General features: G+C 48.8%; 1 protein-coding gene across 1 annotated transcript in view; it reads right to left on the minus strand.

The window, feature by feature from the left end:
* The window catches only part of HTT (huntingtin), a 136,142-nt gene that overhangs the window by 20,014 nt on the left and 99,704 nt on the right, over positions 1-16,424 (minus strand). The window contains exons 41-48 of the mRNA XM_065877465.1: positions 14,005-14,209; positions 7,827-7,968; positions 5,159-5,338; positions 4,853-5,029; positions 4,485-4,561; positions 3,168-3,306; positions 2,038-2,160; positions 330-543 (exon numbers count right to left, since the gene is read on the minus strand). Of these exons, the coding sequence (XP_065733537.1) occupies positions 330-543; positions 2,038-2,160; positions 3,168-3,306; positions 4,485-4,561; positions 4,853-5,029; positions 5,159-5,338; positions 7,827-7,968; positions 14,005-14,209 (1,257 nt within the window). The remainder of the gene's footprint in view (positions 1-329; positions 544-2,037; positions 2,161-3,167; positions 3,307-4,484; positions 4,562-4,852; positions 5,030-5,158; positions 5,339-7,826; positions 7,969-14,004; positions 14,210-16,424) is intronic.

A 16,424-nucleotide genomic window follows, 5' to 3' on the forward strand; every position in this document is an offset into this window, starting at 1 on the left:
CCCCCCGAGAATCTGATGGGAACTAAAGACATGGCTCCCGGAAGCACACGGGCACACAACCCACCACCCCGCGAGACCAGGACCCACATTCCCGAGGCTGAGCCTGCGTTCCTCGCAGGCCCCGAGCTCAGGCCACGTCAAGGAACGGCCAAGCAGCAAACACACCAAAAGACACGCAGAGCCAGGGCCCCAGTGCAGGTTCTCGGTGGCCTCTGTAAGTGCCTTTGGTGTATCAGATCGACAGTGTTGACTGTATTTTCACTCAGTACAGAGCGTGGCACTGGCTCTGCAGCGTTTTTTTAAAATAAGGGGACTTTGATTTTAATTACCAAAGAGATCGTCCAACTTGCTCCAGTAGGCGGTGGGCTCTGCAGGCAGGAACGGCTGGAAGACGTGGTGGACAGCGGGCAGCTGCTGAACCACACTGGCCACGCGGTCCAGAGTTGCCGTGCGAGCTGCTGCGAAAAGGGGGCTCTTCCGGCCCGCACAGATCTCACGCACGCCCAGGCCCAAGCACGGGGCTAGCAGGTTCAGGTTGAATTCCTGAATCGGGGCATTAAAGGTTCAACAATGCCGATTACGAGCTTTCAGTCGGGCAAGGGAAACACAGCAGAGAAGCAAACGTTTCTGAGATAACAGATTAGTTCGCCGTCCAAAACACTGGAAAGAATACCTTATTCTACTTCTGTTACAAATAAATGAACATCTCCATTTAACACACGATCGGTGAAGTTTATTTCTGGTCGCTTTTGGGTACTTTAATTTTAAAGAAATAGTTTTTTTATGTCTTCAGATTTATTTGAAATCAAAACTTCAATATGGTGAAATTTTAATTGATGAAGATACAAAATCAAGCTGATGTGCCATCCAAGAAACAGTGAAACACCAAACATCTCAATGTTTGAAAAAGACAAGTTATGTTCAAAAGCAGCTGAAATAAATCAACGCAGTCATATAAATGCCACAAGTTTGACTGGAAAAACAGCATTTCATACGATACTGTTTCAATTTGTACTGTGCTTTGCCAACTTTTTAAAGCCATTTAAGGATCTTTTTGGCCAATCTTAATTTACTTAATATTCAGAAAAGCACATGTCATTGTCAGCGACCAAAATCGACCCCTAGCCATTGCAGCTGAGCCTTTCTTTAATGCTGTTAAAAGTCTAATGAGCAAATTTGGCAAATTCAGTTGGTGATTAAGCAAATTTATCACTTATCAGCAAATCAGCTTTCACTGAAGGGCTCTTCAAATGAGTCTGGCAAACTGGTTTTGGGCCAATTCTCCTGTTTTCCCCATGTAGCTCTTTCTTTCAAACTGAGGGAGGGTCAGTGCTTGGGAACATGTGGCTGCACCCTGAAGCTCTCTACACCACACCTGCCGGTCCTTGCCATCCCCCACGTCCCTGCGTCACTCCCACTTGGCACATTTCCAGGCAGCACTATTAACACCTAAAGGTTTGTCGGCTGCTGGTCCCAGCAGGTCTGAGAAGGACTCTGCCAAGGCTGTGCCAACACCATCAAGGGGGCTCCAGCCCTCACAGCACCAGTCCAACAGCTGAGGACAGGAACAGGGATGCCCTGCCAGGGCTCCTGGGCCAGCTCCGCACAGCAGGCCTGTGTGACACCTAGTGAGGGTGGGGGGCCTCACTGCACACAGTGGGGAGGGGACCCCTGCCCCAGGTAGGGAGGGGCTTACTAACTTCCATAACATCATGGAAAAGTCAGTTAAATCACGCACCATGGCACCATCCCAGTACTTTTGCTCACGAGCACGAGACAAGCGATCAGAATTCATTATAACCGAAGGGAACCTGTTTTCTTTAAATGCACGAAAAGGTGAGTCAAACACGATTCCCCTCCTTTTAGACTCTAGCGTGGCTGAAATAACATCCTGTCCTGTCTGGATTAGGGTCTCTGCTGTTAAGGCACAAAGGTGAGTGGTGCACATTGCTATTCGGTCACATGACAATGAAACACGTCAAACACGTGTGAGTAACAAGAGGAAGGGTTCCCAAGGGTCCCGCGGCTCCACTGTACCGAGTTCATCATGAACGCGTTCAAGTCACCCGGAGGGATCCGGTTCACCAGCTCTGCCCCTTCCAGCAGTGCAGAGTCTGACCGCGTCCAGCACTGGGATTTAACCAGACGTACGTACCAGTCCTGGGGAGGAGAAAAGGTAGATGACGGGATGCGACTGGGCAGGCTCTCAAGGGGCTTCAACTTGACCGGATACACCTTGTTTCTTCTCCTACTGACCCTCATGTCCTGTCCCAGACCAAAGGACAAGTGGCCTCCCTGGACCATGAATACAGCTCTGGTAAAACTGGACGCTGTCACTGTGCGGGCTGCTCAGCGCCCCCACAGCCCTTTCCCATGGGAACTGGTACTGGCTGTGTCTTCGGACTTGCTGTTACCTGTCTGGACATCCTCTCCCCTCACCTGGCGATCGCTCCACTGTCCCTCAAACTCAGTAAAGTACTGAGGGTAGCGGGCCCACCTCTCTGTCCGCCCCTTGTTGGGCGTCGTGCTGATCATCTTCTACTGGGGGGTCTGCTTTGCTCTTCTCTCCCCAGGGCCAGTGCAGTGGAGGGGCTGAACAAAACCATGCCTGAGAACAGTGGCCCGGACTCTGTTATCTACGCCTGGGCTGCTGGATTTGGGACTCCAAGTTCATATTTAAAATGAACTCTCTCCAGGAAAGGAGCATACCAAGGCCCTACCAAGGCCCCACCAAGGCCCCAAATGGCCCCCGGCTCTGAGGTGTGAGCAGTGAGGGTGATGACAAGGTACCAGGTCCCCTGGGGCGGTGGGTCAATATGCAGCGGGTCAGCAGGCGTTAAGGAAAGGGAGACACGCCAGTTGGGCAGGCCGTGGCCACCCGTCTCCTGATTCTCCATTAATCACCGTGACCCTCAGCCCCCTACTAATGACCCGAGTCAGCATTTCCTTTCTCACCCCATGCCCCCTGCTAAAAACCCAGGCTGGACCTCATGGGTCCTGTCGCTGATGTGACTGTGCCCATTGCTGGCAAGAAACAGGGCAGCTCGAGAGCCCTCAGGGGCTGTGCAGAGCGCCAGGACGTCCTGCCGCCTGAGCCACCCGCTGCAGAGGCACTCAGTGCCCCGAGGGGGCCCTGTGTGTCACACCCAGACGTGCTGGACACTTACTTTGTCAGGATTCACTGTCTCCAGTGCCAGGGGCCCGTCCCCGTCCAGCGGGTGGGGCGTGACCAGAGGAGCGGGGCCACGCGATGCCGGTGCAGTGGCGAGACGAAGCCTGTCCAGCAGGGAGTAGAGCCTTTGGTGTCTGGAATCCAATCACACACGGGTTACGGCACAGCTGCACCAGAGGGAGCAACAGTGGCTTCTTACAGCGAGGTGACACGTTTGAAACTTTCTGTTCAGAGCTATTTCTCATCGACACTCAAGTCATGATGCAAATTCAGGCCCCAGTTTACTGGTAACAACCACAGTTTATGTCCCGTAAGTATTTTTCAGAAATTTCATTTATACTCAAACACTGCAGCAGGCAATACACAGCCTAACAGCTAATACAGGCACTCTTTATCAACACAAAACGGACCACCTAAGATCCCAGGGCACAAAATCTCCTACTTTATCTCCCCACATATACAATCTATACCCATTTACATTCATTTCATAGAAGAATCACCTCATCTGGTACAAAATATTTTTACCCCTCCTCGTCTGCCTGAATAAGTCTAGGGTCGAAAGTAGGGATAGTGTCGTCGCCTCTCACCACCTGCTATGAGAACAACTTCATGATGCAAATTACAACGTAAGTCACCCAGCATACTGACGAGTCACCTAAAGCCTCGTACTGCCCAAGTCCTACCCCTTCTCGGTTAAAGAAACCAGCAACGGCTACTCTTAAGACTGAAGTCAGTACAGTAACCAGATTCTCTCTCACAAACGTTTTCCCTGCTGTGGAGGAGAGAAGATAAAGGCTTCTCTTCATTTATTTTGCAGTCACGGAAATACACTCATGTAACAGACATCAGGATTTCTGGCAAAGGCCTCAAAAAGACTTTGCAAACAAAATTAGGTGATAAACAGCCATAGAGAGACAAAATGTTGACAAGGTGTAGAAACAATTCTCGCCGAGAACTAGGTAACGTCTCTCAGCTCTGCCAGGTCTTATTTAGCAATTAGATCACAGGCTTTGATTTTTGCTAAGACAGAGCTGATCGATGACTCATCGCAGATAGTGAGTGGAGGCCACAGGAACACCCGCACCCTCACACAGCCACGGCGCTTTATCGCGGCAGAGCTGACACTGCCAGCTGGTCCTCACCGTGTACACGTTAAGATCCAACTGTGTTAATTTCGGAAGGCTCTCTCTCAAGGCCCTTCTGCAGTGAACCCACCAATACAGCACGCCAGCCTCTCATCCTGCGAGTCTGTGCCCTCACAAACCCTAGTCTTTACACTCAGAAAGCAAGGAGCACCGGGCCCCTGCGTTACCTCTGCGCTAACCCGCTGCTCTGCAGGTGCTCCTGGATCCTGCTTAGCTCTTCCGCCGGCAGCTGGGCCGTGCTGTTCTAAAGCAGACAAGAACACGTCAGTGGCGTTGCAATGCACAAGAGTCAAAGTCACCTGTGCTCATTTACAGAAGATAAAGGGGCACGTCCGGCTCTGGTGGCAAAGGTGGACAAGAAGAAGTACAGGAAGCACCCATATCGGACACACAAGGAAGGACCAGCTCATCCGTGTTGCACGCTCCCCTCGGTGGCCACGTGAAGACTATCCCCGTGGGGGAGGAGCCAGCCAAGTGTTCCGCCTGCCCTGCCAGGTTTTCAGTAAAAAACGACATCTGTGTTTTCTCCCAGTACCTGTAAATTTGCAGCCAGAAGCATCTCCACCCGGCGACAAGCGAGGGTGTCGACCATGTGAGCCAGCACACGGAACGGAGTACACAAAAGCTTGTCCACGTACAGCGTCAGCACGGCGCCCGACTGGCTCAGGTGGATCCCCTCCAGGCACTGGAGGGTTTTCTTCAGCGTGGTGGGCTGCGGTTTGAGAGAAGGAGAGGAATAAGAGCAGAGGGTTTTGACCACTGGAAACAGCAGTTTAAAAATGCCAACCCTCCATTTTTAAGGCAGAGAAAACCGGCGATAGCCGGCACCAGGGAGACTTACAGTTGAAAGATTTTCACAACGAGACTGAATTGCCTGGATGAAAAGGCCGCTGGCCGCGGAATTCCGATGGACAGCACTAATGAAGTCCTGCACAGGAGGCTCGTGGGACAGGCTGATCAGGTCCTGAATGTGGTTGACGATGAGCCACGTTAAGTGCTCTGAATCGTGTAGGTTCTGGCACTGAGGACAAGACAACAATGAAAGGCCATCTTCTAGAGGACAAGGCAAGAGCAGACACTAGCGCCATAGAAAAGGCCGGAAGTGGTGGAAGGAGAAAACCAACTCCGAATTATAATCCTCACTGAAAGTATTTACTGTTTGAGCACCATGACTGATGAGGTGACAACACACTTTACAGAGCCGGCACCCGCAACTGTGCACCGCAGCCGAGCTGTCCAAAGTCAGGCCCCAGGGAGGTGCACCCCAGCGGCACAGCTCAGGGACACAGGAGGAGAAGAGCATGGCCCAGGGCCGTGGGCGGTCTGGGGCACCTGAGAGCCCGGCGCCTCCCGAGGGCAGTAGGAACGGTGTGACCGGCCCGAGCTGAGACGCGAGAGCGGGTGGTGCTCCCGTCCAGGGCAAGCCCTGCCTCGCCCAGGCCTCAGTCCAGCCTCCTGACGGGAATTCTCCAGTTACCCTCACTGCAGCTTTGTGACAGGTCAGTAGAAAAAAACAATTTCCTGTAACTGTCAGTTTTGATAGATTTCCTGAATCCAAAATATGGATGGTTCCCATAGATCAAATGGATCTTAAGGGAAGAAATTTCATGTAAGATTTATAAGGCAATGAGAAAAATACAGTTTTAAATTTGGGGTTGGCCAAAAAGTTTGTTCAGTTAATGAATACGTTGTTCAATAAAGTTCTTGGTGGGACTTCCCTGGTGGTCCAGTGCGGGGTGGTCCGTGCTCCCAATGCAGGGGGGCCCGGGTTCGATCCCTGGTCGGGGAACTCGATCCCACATGCTGCAACTAAGAGTTCGCAAGCCACAACTAAGAGCTCGCGTGCCACAGCTAAAAGATCCTGCATGCCGCAACTGAGACCCGGTGCAGCCTAAATAAATATTAAACAAAAAAAATTCTTGGTGAAAATGAAACATGTTATTATTTTTGTTTGTTTTGTTTTGTTTTGCGGTACACGGGCCTCTCACTCTTGTGGCCTCTCCCGTTGCAGAGCACAGGCTCCGGACGCACAGGCCCAGCAGCCATGGCTCACGGGCCCAGCCGCTCCGCGGCATGCGGGACCCGCCCGGACCGGGACACGAACCCGCGTCCCATGCATCAGCAGGCGGACTCCCAACCACTGTGCCACCAGGGAAGCCCGAAAAGTGTTATTTTTACTTAAAGCCGAACAAACTTTTTGGCCAACCCAATACATATGTTGCCTTTTCACTGTAATTCATGACCTTAGGCAGAAATTATAAAGCGAGATAAATTTTTTGGCATCTGGTTAATGCTTAATACTTTTACTGTGGGATAATTTGATAGTATTAACTTATAAAATAAATATTTTTCTTAATTTTCTGTGAAAACAGCATTATATAACTATATCAAATTATTTCTCAAAAGTGGAACGAGTTAGAAAAACGATTTGAACATCAAGAATGTAAAGCAAGGGGTTTCCCTGGTGGTGCAGTGGTTAAGAAACCGCCTGCCAATGCAGGGAACACAGGTTCAAGCCCTGGCCTGGGAAGATCTCACTCATATGCCGCAGAGCAACTAAGCCCGTGAGCCACAACTACTGAGCCCGCGTGCCACAACTACTGAAGCCTGCGTGCCTAGAGCCCATGCTCCGCAACAAGAGAAGCCACCGCAATGAGAAGCCCGCGCACCACAACGAAGAGCAGCTCCCGCTCGCCGCAACTAGAGAAAGCCCACGCGCAGCAATGAAGACCCAAAGCAGCCAAAAATAAATAAATTTACAAAAAAGAAAAAGAGAATGTAAAACAAAACATGAATATTAACAAATTGCTATCAATGGCAAAAAAGATCTAAACAAGCAGCTCAGGTGAAGGAGTCTACTCCTCTTCCGACGCGCTGCTGAGTGACAGCGGCCTTCGTGGCACCATGTCTGCACGAAAGGAAGGAGCACTTTCTATCAGCCCGGAAAAGGTATCAGATCCCAGTGAGAGTGGAACAACGAGTTCTCTCTGAGTAATACGATTACAGATGTTAGTTTCTTCTGTTTACTTATTTGGTTTTTGTAAATTTTTTGTATTACACAAGAGATGTTAGTTTTACGGTCAAAAATTCCACAAAAGTTATTTTTTAAAAGAATGTCATTCAAATAGGAATCTAAAAATGCAGCGATTAACATTCTAACACCTTTTCCACAGATTAAAAAATTTTTTTAATCAGAACCTCACTCAGCCAAACTTGTAACTTCTTTATATTACCATTGTTACTCCATGGCGTCCCTCAAAACAACAAAGGCGCCCAGCACTGCGACTGGCGCCGAGCAAGCGATTGCCCACTGAATCTTTTACAGACAAACTTAAACTCCCAGGGCTGGACGCCAAGCCTGATTTCCAGTTATACTTGGGAGCAGGATTCAACTTTTAGTCTTTCATTCTGGCGGAGTGACGGACGGTGGAAGTCAGTCTGTAGAAGTATCAACCGCGCGAGGTGTTTTCCAGCCCCCAACCCGCCCCTCCTCGCAATTTCAGACTTACGACATAATCGCAGAAGAGAATGAGAGCTCCTCTTCGTACTATTTCTCTATTGCATATTCCCAGTTTGGAAGCCACATCAGAATCCTCGTCCTCTCCAGACATCTGGGGACTAAGTGACTTCGTGCTGGATAGACTGCGTCTTCTAGAAGGAGCAACAGAAGCTCTGACAGTGTTTCTGAGATGACAGCCGGCTTATTTTCAAAACACTGAAGATGACTGTCGTTTAGTCCCAGTTCTAAAGCAGACAGTTACTTTAAATACTGCCACATCAGAATGATGTGTAAGATCTACTCTCAGTGATCTGTTTCTGAGCTATGATAAAGCACATATGGAAAACTAAAATAAACAGAGGATCTAACAGGCAGAAAATGTAAATGCTTGACTGAAAGGCAAAATCCACCACGAAGTTGCACATTCCATCAGCGCTCTTATCTCACTGGCTGTGTCTGATGGCAGAGCTATTGCTTTTGAAATTTCTGGTTTTAGCTTGCTACGAAAGCTGTCAAGTGACAGAAGAAGACCTTTGCATTTCCATACTTTACTCTTCAATTACCAACGAAAAGTTACAACCCTAAGCATGCCCACAGCATCTATGCTATTATGGAAACCCTGTTTAAAAGCATTTCTGCACAATTAATTCCCCACTAGTGAAGGTTATTTCATTTCATCTTTACTTCTTCTCACCTTGTCTTTTTTCTTTCTAAGGAGATGAGAATTACAAACTTTGGGACTCTCAGTACTGGCCACAACTCTTAAAACACAGTAGTTGCCATGCTCACCAACAGCCCTCTGACCTGAGGGTAAGACAATCCCCTCGCCTCGGCGGCCAAGAACCTACAAGTCTCTGCTAAGGCTTAGTGGAGACGAAGATGACACCAGGACTAGAATATTCTGAAACGTGTCAACTCTTCCTGTTAACGCCTCAGGATTTAGAAGAGAATTGTTTAAAAACTTCTATCACGACAGAACATGAATCAGTGGTTACCGAGGGAGGGGCAGGGGGAGGGGGTGGCTGCACTGGGACAGGAGGGAATTCTCTGAAGCGATGATACTGGTCTAACTCTTGACTGTGGTGGTGGTGACCTGGCTATATCGGGTACAAAAGAGTACATTCTACTGTACTGTAAGTTACATGTCAATTAAAAACTAACAAACAAAAAACCTTTCCTTTCTCAGTCAGCCCTCCTGCCAGCCCCAACATGACTTACATTCAAGGTGTAATTCTGTGTTTGCAAATAGTATAGCTATAGGAGAAAAAGCCTCTGAAAGAGAAGGGGAGAATTTGCAGTTCAAATATTAGCAGTGGACACAAAGAAGGTCCAAGGTCAACCCAAATTTAGTCCCAGTTTGTAGGAGGGCAAAGCCCCCAAGACCTCAGGACAGACACTGCCAGCTACTGATAGCAAATGAACTTCCCAAATAAAAGATGACTGCGTATGCAGGACCCGAACCGTCCACCAAAAGGCAGGACAGGTAGAAAGCAAATCATAAGACTATGACGATCTAATCCCCAAAATAAGAAGCAGACAAAAACAGACCCCACTGTGGCAACCATGGGTACTTCCAGGAAGTGTGGCCTGGGAGCCCGTGCTCATCTGAGAGCCAGCGCTGAGCTGCATACAGAACCTCTGTAACAATTGATAGAGCAGTTCTATATCTGCTGAGTACACAGATAGAAAATAATGACTTGTACTTTGTATTCCAAACTTCTAGTAATTCATTTTTATTATCTTTTGGAAATAGAGACACTCATCATCAAAACCAGACAAGGACACCACAAAAAAAGAAAATCACAGGGCAATATCCTTGATGAACATAGATGCAAAAATCCTCAACAAGTTATTAGCAAACTGAATTCAACAGTACATTAAAAGGATCGTATACCATGATAAGTAGGATTTATTCCACGGATGCAAGGATAGTTCAGCATCCATAAGTCAATCGATAAAATACATCATGTTAACAAAATGAAGAATAAAAAATATATGATCATCTCAATGGATGCAGAAGCATTTGACAAACGTCAACATCTATTTATGATAAAAACTCTCAATAAAATGGGTACAGAGAGAACGTACCTAAACATAATAAGGGCCGTATATGACAAGCCCACAGCTAACATCATACTCAATGGTGAAGGGCTAAAAGCTCTTCCTTTAAGATCAGGAACAAGACAAGGATCCCTACTCTTGCCACTTTTATTCAACATAGTATTGGAAGTTCTAGCCAAAGCAATTAGGCAAGAAAAAGAAATAAAAGGCATTCAAGTCAGAAAGAAGTAGAATTTTCATTACTTACAGATGACATGATACTGTACATAGAAAACCCTAAGGAGTCCACTAAAAACCTGTTAGGAGTAATCAATGAATTCAGTAAAATTGCAGGATACAAAATCAATATACAGAAATCTGTTGTATTTCTATACACAAATAACAAACTATCAGAAAGAGAAATTAAGGAAATAATCCCATTTACAATTGCATCAAAATAATAAAATACCTAGTAATAAATTTAACCAAGGAGGTGAAAGGACTATACACTGAAAGACACTGATGAAAGAAGCTAAAGAAGACAAAAATAAATGGAAAGATATTCCATGCTCATGGATTAGAAGAATTAATATTGTTAAAATGTTCATACCACACAAAGCAATCTACAGATTCAATGCAATCCCCATCCAAATTCCAATGGCATTTTTCACAGAACTTGAACAAAAAATTCTCAAATTTGAATGGAACCACAAAAGACTCCGAACAGCCAAAAGCAATCTTGAGAAAGAAGAACAAAACTGGAGGTATCACACTCCCTGGTTTCAAACTACACTACAAAGCCACAGTAATCAAAGCAGTACGGTGTTGACATAAAACCAGACACACAGATCAATGGAAGAGAAAATAGCCCAGAAATAAACCCACACTTATATGACAGTTTCAGCTATTATAGGTGAAAATAATCGAGTTGGGGGATCATGCATGCACACATGTCTGTTAATGTGTGATAGTGGGCAAGTTATTTAACTTCCCTGGGAAAAGAAGTTTCCCTGTCTATAATATACATGCCTTTCGAGAGATTTTAATAACTTATAGTGGAAAGCCCACAGAACAACATCTGGCACTTAATGCTATATAAGTGCTAGTGATCTATATATAAAAGGTCTTTACCAATACATTATTATTATTTCTATTATCAGGGTAATTAAATCACTAACTCATGTTAGTGCTGGGGACACTATGAGGGCCCTTGTGGGAATTATGATCTAGAGGGAGAGATATTAACCAAATTATCACCCAAATAAATGTCAAATTACAGTCTCAACACATGCCACAAAAAAGAGGCAAAGGTTGGGGTAAGAGCAGATAGTGAGACTTCACCAATCAAAGAGAAGTCAGGAAGGCTTCCCTGAGGAAATAATGACTGAGCTGAGAACCCAGAATCAGTGAGTTTCCCATATCGGCTAATATATGGAGAGAAATCAGGAAAATGTAAGTTGAACTATAAAAAGCTGGCAAAAAATAAATCAATATCATAAAGCCAATGTCTGTCCCTTAGATCCCATCTGCTCTTGCCAACTCTAGGATAACGCTCTCTTCTGTAAGGGGGTCACCCATGCCATTCGTTCTCTCATCTAGAAACTCTCTCATGTCCTCATTTCCCATGTCTCTGTTTCCCTCCAGAGCGAAACTCCTCCTAACCGTTGTGTAGAGCTGCTCTCTAAATGTCCCTCTTTCGTCATTTTCTTTCCTTAACTTTTATTTTGAAAACTTTCAAGCTGATATAAAAGCTCAAAGAATAATTCAGGGCTTCCCTGGTGGCCCAGTGGTTAAGAATCCGCCTGCCAATGCAGGGGACACAGGTTCGAGCCCTGGTCCAGGAAGATCCCACATGCCGCGGAGCAACTAAGCCCGTGCGCCACAACTACTGAGCCTGAGCTCTAGAGCCCACGAGCCACAACCACTGAAGCCCGCGAGCCACCACTACTGAAGCCCACACGCCTACAGCCCGAGCTCCACAACAAGAGAAGCCACCACAACAAGAAGCTCGCGCACCGCAACGAAGAGTAGCCCCCGCTCGCCACAACTAGAGAAAGCTGCGCACAGCAACAAACACCCAATGCAGCCAAAATAATAATAATAAATAAATAAATTTATATATAAAAAAAGAATAATTTAATTAACAGCGACATACTCTTCACCTAGATTCAACTACTAGTAAGTCACCACCTTTGCGCTCAGGCACGCACGCCACACACATGCACGTGCTCCACACATACACACATACCCTACACACACTCGACACTCACGCACGCTGTACACACACGCAATTTGGGGGGCTGTACCATTTGAGGGTAATCTGCAGGTCAAGAGACTGCACCCCTAAATACCTCAGCAAGTGTGTCCCCTAAGTACTACTCATAACCAAAAGCAACAAGTTATGTAGAGCTCACATTCAAATGTAGCTTGTTGACCCAATAATGTCCTTTCTAGTGGTTTCATCCCCCAGATCCAGAATGTAATCAAGGATCATAAAACTGTACCTATTTGTCATGTGCTCTTACGTCTTTTCATCCAAGCCAACAGTTCTGTATCTTCCATGACACTGACTGACACTGCTGGAGAGCCCACATGATTCTTCTGTGGAAGGCCCTCCATTCATCAGACTGGGGTCTGCCCTCCCATTTCCTCTTGAACCCACTCCAGGTGGGCCTCTGCCCTCACCACCCACCATATGTGCAAAGGCAGAGGAAGAGGAGGAGGAGAAGGAGAGTGGGGCAGAAGCTAAGAAACACTGGCTGAGGATCCATTTGGGCGGTGGATACCTTCTCACTTACCGTCCACCCACCCAACATCTGTTAGTATTATCAGCTAACTCAAGTCCTGCCCTTGGTGTCCAGGGAGGCTACTGGGGAGGCTGCAATAACACAAGAGCCCAGGACCCTAATTCCTACGGTGCCCAGCCATCCGGTCCGACAGTGGGCTGGAGCACAGGCTTGGTCCTTGGAACAGCCCCCTGGGTGCTCTGAGGCAAAATCCTCAAGGACCCAGGGCCTCACTGCTCAGAGCGTACTCCATGGATCAGAGCACTGGTACCCCCAGGAGTCTGGCAGAAATGCAGAGTCCCAGGCACCATCAGCCATCTGCTGAATCAGAATCTGATTTGAACAAGCTCCCCAGTTGATTTACACGCACAGTGAAGAAGCTCTGAAGTAGAAGACACAGATTTTCTGTTTCCGACTCTTACAATACTTTAGTCATCATGACAGGCTTAAACTGTTCTCTAAGCATGTCGAATGTTTTCACTGCTCTGTCCTCCCCAACTAACTGTAAGCACTTGGAGGGTAGGAAGCAGCGATTATTTTTCCTTTGCATGTCCCACAACATATAGCACAGGGTAGAGGTGTAATACTGCTGCTCACGTTGGCTTTTCCACCGAGAGCACTGGACCAGCCAACGCGGGACCCACGGCCGCACTTGGCTGTCTTTCCGTGCTTGAGCAGAGAGGAGCTGACCTCAACCCTGCAGCCCCTGCAGTCTCCTATTTCCATAGCTTTCTCTCCTCGCCATCGGCTCTTGAGTCTTCCAGAAACACTGCACTGAGGACTCAGCTGCGGGGCGGGTGGGGGGGGCGGAACTCAAATCTTTTCTTTCCACATATGTACAAATGGCTGAGCAAGAGGGTGCCTAGAAACAGAGACTCAGACCTGACAACTTTTTGCAAAACAGGGCCACCCACAATCAGATACTTCACAAGTCTTCTTGAATGATAAAAAAAATAAGGTATTTCCAAGTAGTTTTGAAAGGCTGCTAAATAATTTCTTCATTATCTAAGAATAACCGGAACCACATTTAACTTATAATGAAGTTAAGCCATCGCAACATGTCTGGCTCTGGAACCATTTAAGGATGAGAACCCAGCAGGAGGGACACGGCATGACAGAAACGGCCCGTAAGATGGAACAGTGTCAAAGAACTTGTCAAAGAAATCACTTGTGAAAAGCAGCGGCTATTCTGAACGCCTGTAGTCGGACCACGTTTTCCCTACAATAGAGTGTCCATGAAAGAAAGATTAACATGCGGTGGATTCTTTACAAAGCCTCGTGAAAAGGGAGCCAGAGCTCAAGCTGCTCCGAGCCCCGGCCCACGAGCCCAGGCTGGCCTCCCGGGGAGCAGAGCGCACGTACCTGGGGGTCTGCTGTACCTCTGCCCACCAGCGGTAGTCGGTGTGGCTGACCAGCAGGAGGATCTGACACCAGAGCAGCACGAGGGCCGGGTGGGTGGGGACCATGGAGCGCACCCACGCGTTCAAGCTCTCCAGGCCGTAGAAGCTGCCGTCCGCGCCGTCCGTCAAGAGTCTCGAGGCAGCTGCGGTGATTCTCCGGAATGTCCCTAGAAACAAGCCAAAAATAAAACCGATTACGGGGAAACACATCACGGTCCAACGCTTCGCAACCACGTGAAGCTTTTACACAAAAAAGATACACACAGGGCTCTCTGCTACATTGACACGTTCACAGCCTTTGGCACTTAGAAAATTCCAGCCTGACATTCTGCTTCCTCAATGGAGCAGCCAAGGAAGCCGGCGCCCCCCACTGTCCTGTCCTCCCCACTGAGTGACCAGCTCTCCAGGGGCTCCGAGCCGGGAGTCTCAGTGGTGCTGACCGTGGACACAGCTCCACCGAGAAGGCAGCAGCCACCATGCAGCCCATCAGGTCACGGCACCTAGGACAGCCCAAGCCACAGCCGCGCGGGTGGGAACGGCAGGTCCCTGAGAGCCGAGGGCCAGGTGGCCTCTGCACCCAACACGGGGTGACCACCCGGGGCAAGGTGGCCGTGCAGGCAGGCGCCCAAACTCAGACCTGCACGTCAGCAGCAGACCCAGCCAGGCTCTGCCCCGGTTTCCCACAGCATCCTCCTTAGGGCCAGGAAAACTCTCCCCTAGGAGAGACTGAATTCACGACTTCATTCTATCCCACCTCTGGAACGACACGAAGCCAGCTCCACACGCCTGTCTCTCCACCCCGCCCTGGATGCACCCAGACTGGCCCTCACCCCAGGGACACGGGGACACGTGCATGCCGTGAAGTGCAGCCTGGGACGCAGCAGGACTGGACATGACAGGAGGTGGCCAGGGGCTCCCTGTCCCCCCAGCTGAGGACTCCTGGCATCACTGCTGGCGAGTCAAAAGCTTATTTCTGCTCTAAATTTCAACACATGCAAACACAAAAGGGCCCTAAAACAGGCAGAAACAAACAGACCACAGACTTCTTCTCACTCCTCATGACTGCTTACACCCACGCCCTGAGACAAGGGGAGGGCTGACAAAAGCTCGCCAAACAGAAACATCCGACGAGGAGCTTTCCAGTGCTCACCTCCTCTCTGGCCGCACTGGGCTGGGTTCTCTCCGGTTGCTGCCATGTCAGCATCGCCCACCTCAGGCCCACCCAGCCCTGGCCTGCTCCCTCTAGTGCCTCCGTCACTGCGTGGGCTCCCTGTGGGTCATGGACACAAGGGAAGAGCCAGGCGCTGTCCCAGAGGAACCCTGGAGCCAGACCAAGGCACGCGGGGAACGGCAGACCACGGATGTGGGGTTTTACTGAACAGGGAGCAGGAAACCATGGTCAGGGCTGAGATCCAGGTGACGGAGCGTCGAGGTGGGCTTTGAAATCAGACTGTGGCTCTGCCATGCCTGCTCGGTGACCCTGGCCGCACGTCCCCTGTGGCCTTAGTTTCCTCGCTTGTAAAATGGAATTCAGAGCACCAGCCGCTCACAGGGCTGCAGTAAGGATCAAATCACAAAGCCCAAGTGAAAGGCGCAGTACAGCGCTGGACAGCGCCAACAACCAGCAAGCGGCTGCTGCCGCCGGAAGGACGTCAGGGAAGCGCCCGGCCTTGGAGGGCAGCGTCCCGACAGCAGGAGGAAGCCACTGGAGGGACAGGACAGGAAGTTAGGGGCCCACCGCGGGGCAACAATGACGCTGGGGTCTGAGCGTCTCTAATGACAAATGCCAAACAAGTCAACAAGAAGAGGAAGCTGGGGCAGAGCAGCTGTGCCAGGTGACAAGTCCAGCCTTAAGTGTAAGTCTGAAGTGCTGGCAGGACAGTAAGCACGTGTCTGGAGGGAGGATGGAAACGAGAGACCAAGGCAGCCATGACGGTGGAGTGACAAGACCTAAGGAGGCAGTTACCAGAGTCATCTCTGCAGCAATAACCCAGGCAGGTCACGAAGGAGGTGGTCCCATGGATGGGGAGGAGGAGGGAGGGAGACAGAGGGCGGGAGGGGAGAGCAGAGACCAACAACACTCAGTGGATGAAAGACAGTCCCTTCAACAAATGGTGCTGGGAAAACTGGGTCTTCACATGCAAAAGAATGAAACTAGACCCCTAGCTTATTACCCCACTCACAAAAATTAACTCTAAATGGATTAAGAACTTGAATGTAGGACGTGAAACCATAAAGAAGAAAACATAGGTATTAAACTCCCTGACATTGGTCTTGGCAATTATTTTTTGGATATGACACCAAAAGCAAAGACAACAAAAACAAAAAAAAATAAGTGGGATCACATGAAACTAAAAAGCTTCTGCAGAGCAAAGGAAACCA

The sequence above is a fragment of the Phocoena phocoena genome, chromosome 5 (genome assembly GCF_963924675.1).
Source record: "Phocoena phocoena chromosome 5, mPhoPho1.1, whole genome shotgun sequence".
NCBI lineage: Eukaryota > Metazoa > Chordata > Mammalia > Artiodactyla > Phocoenidae > Phocoena > Phocoena phocoena.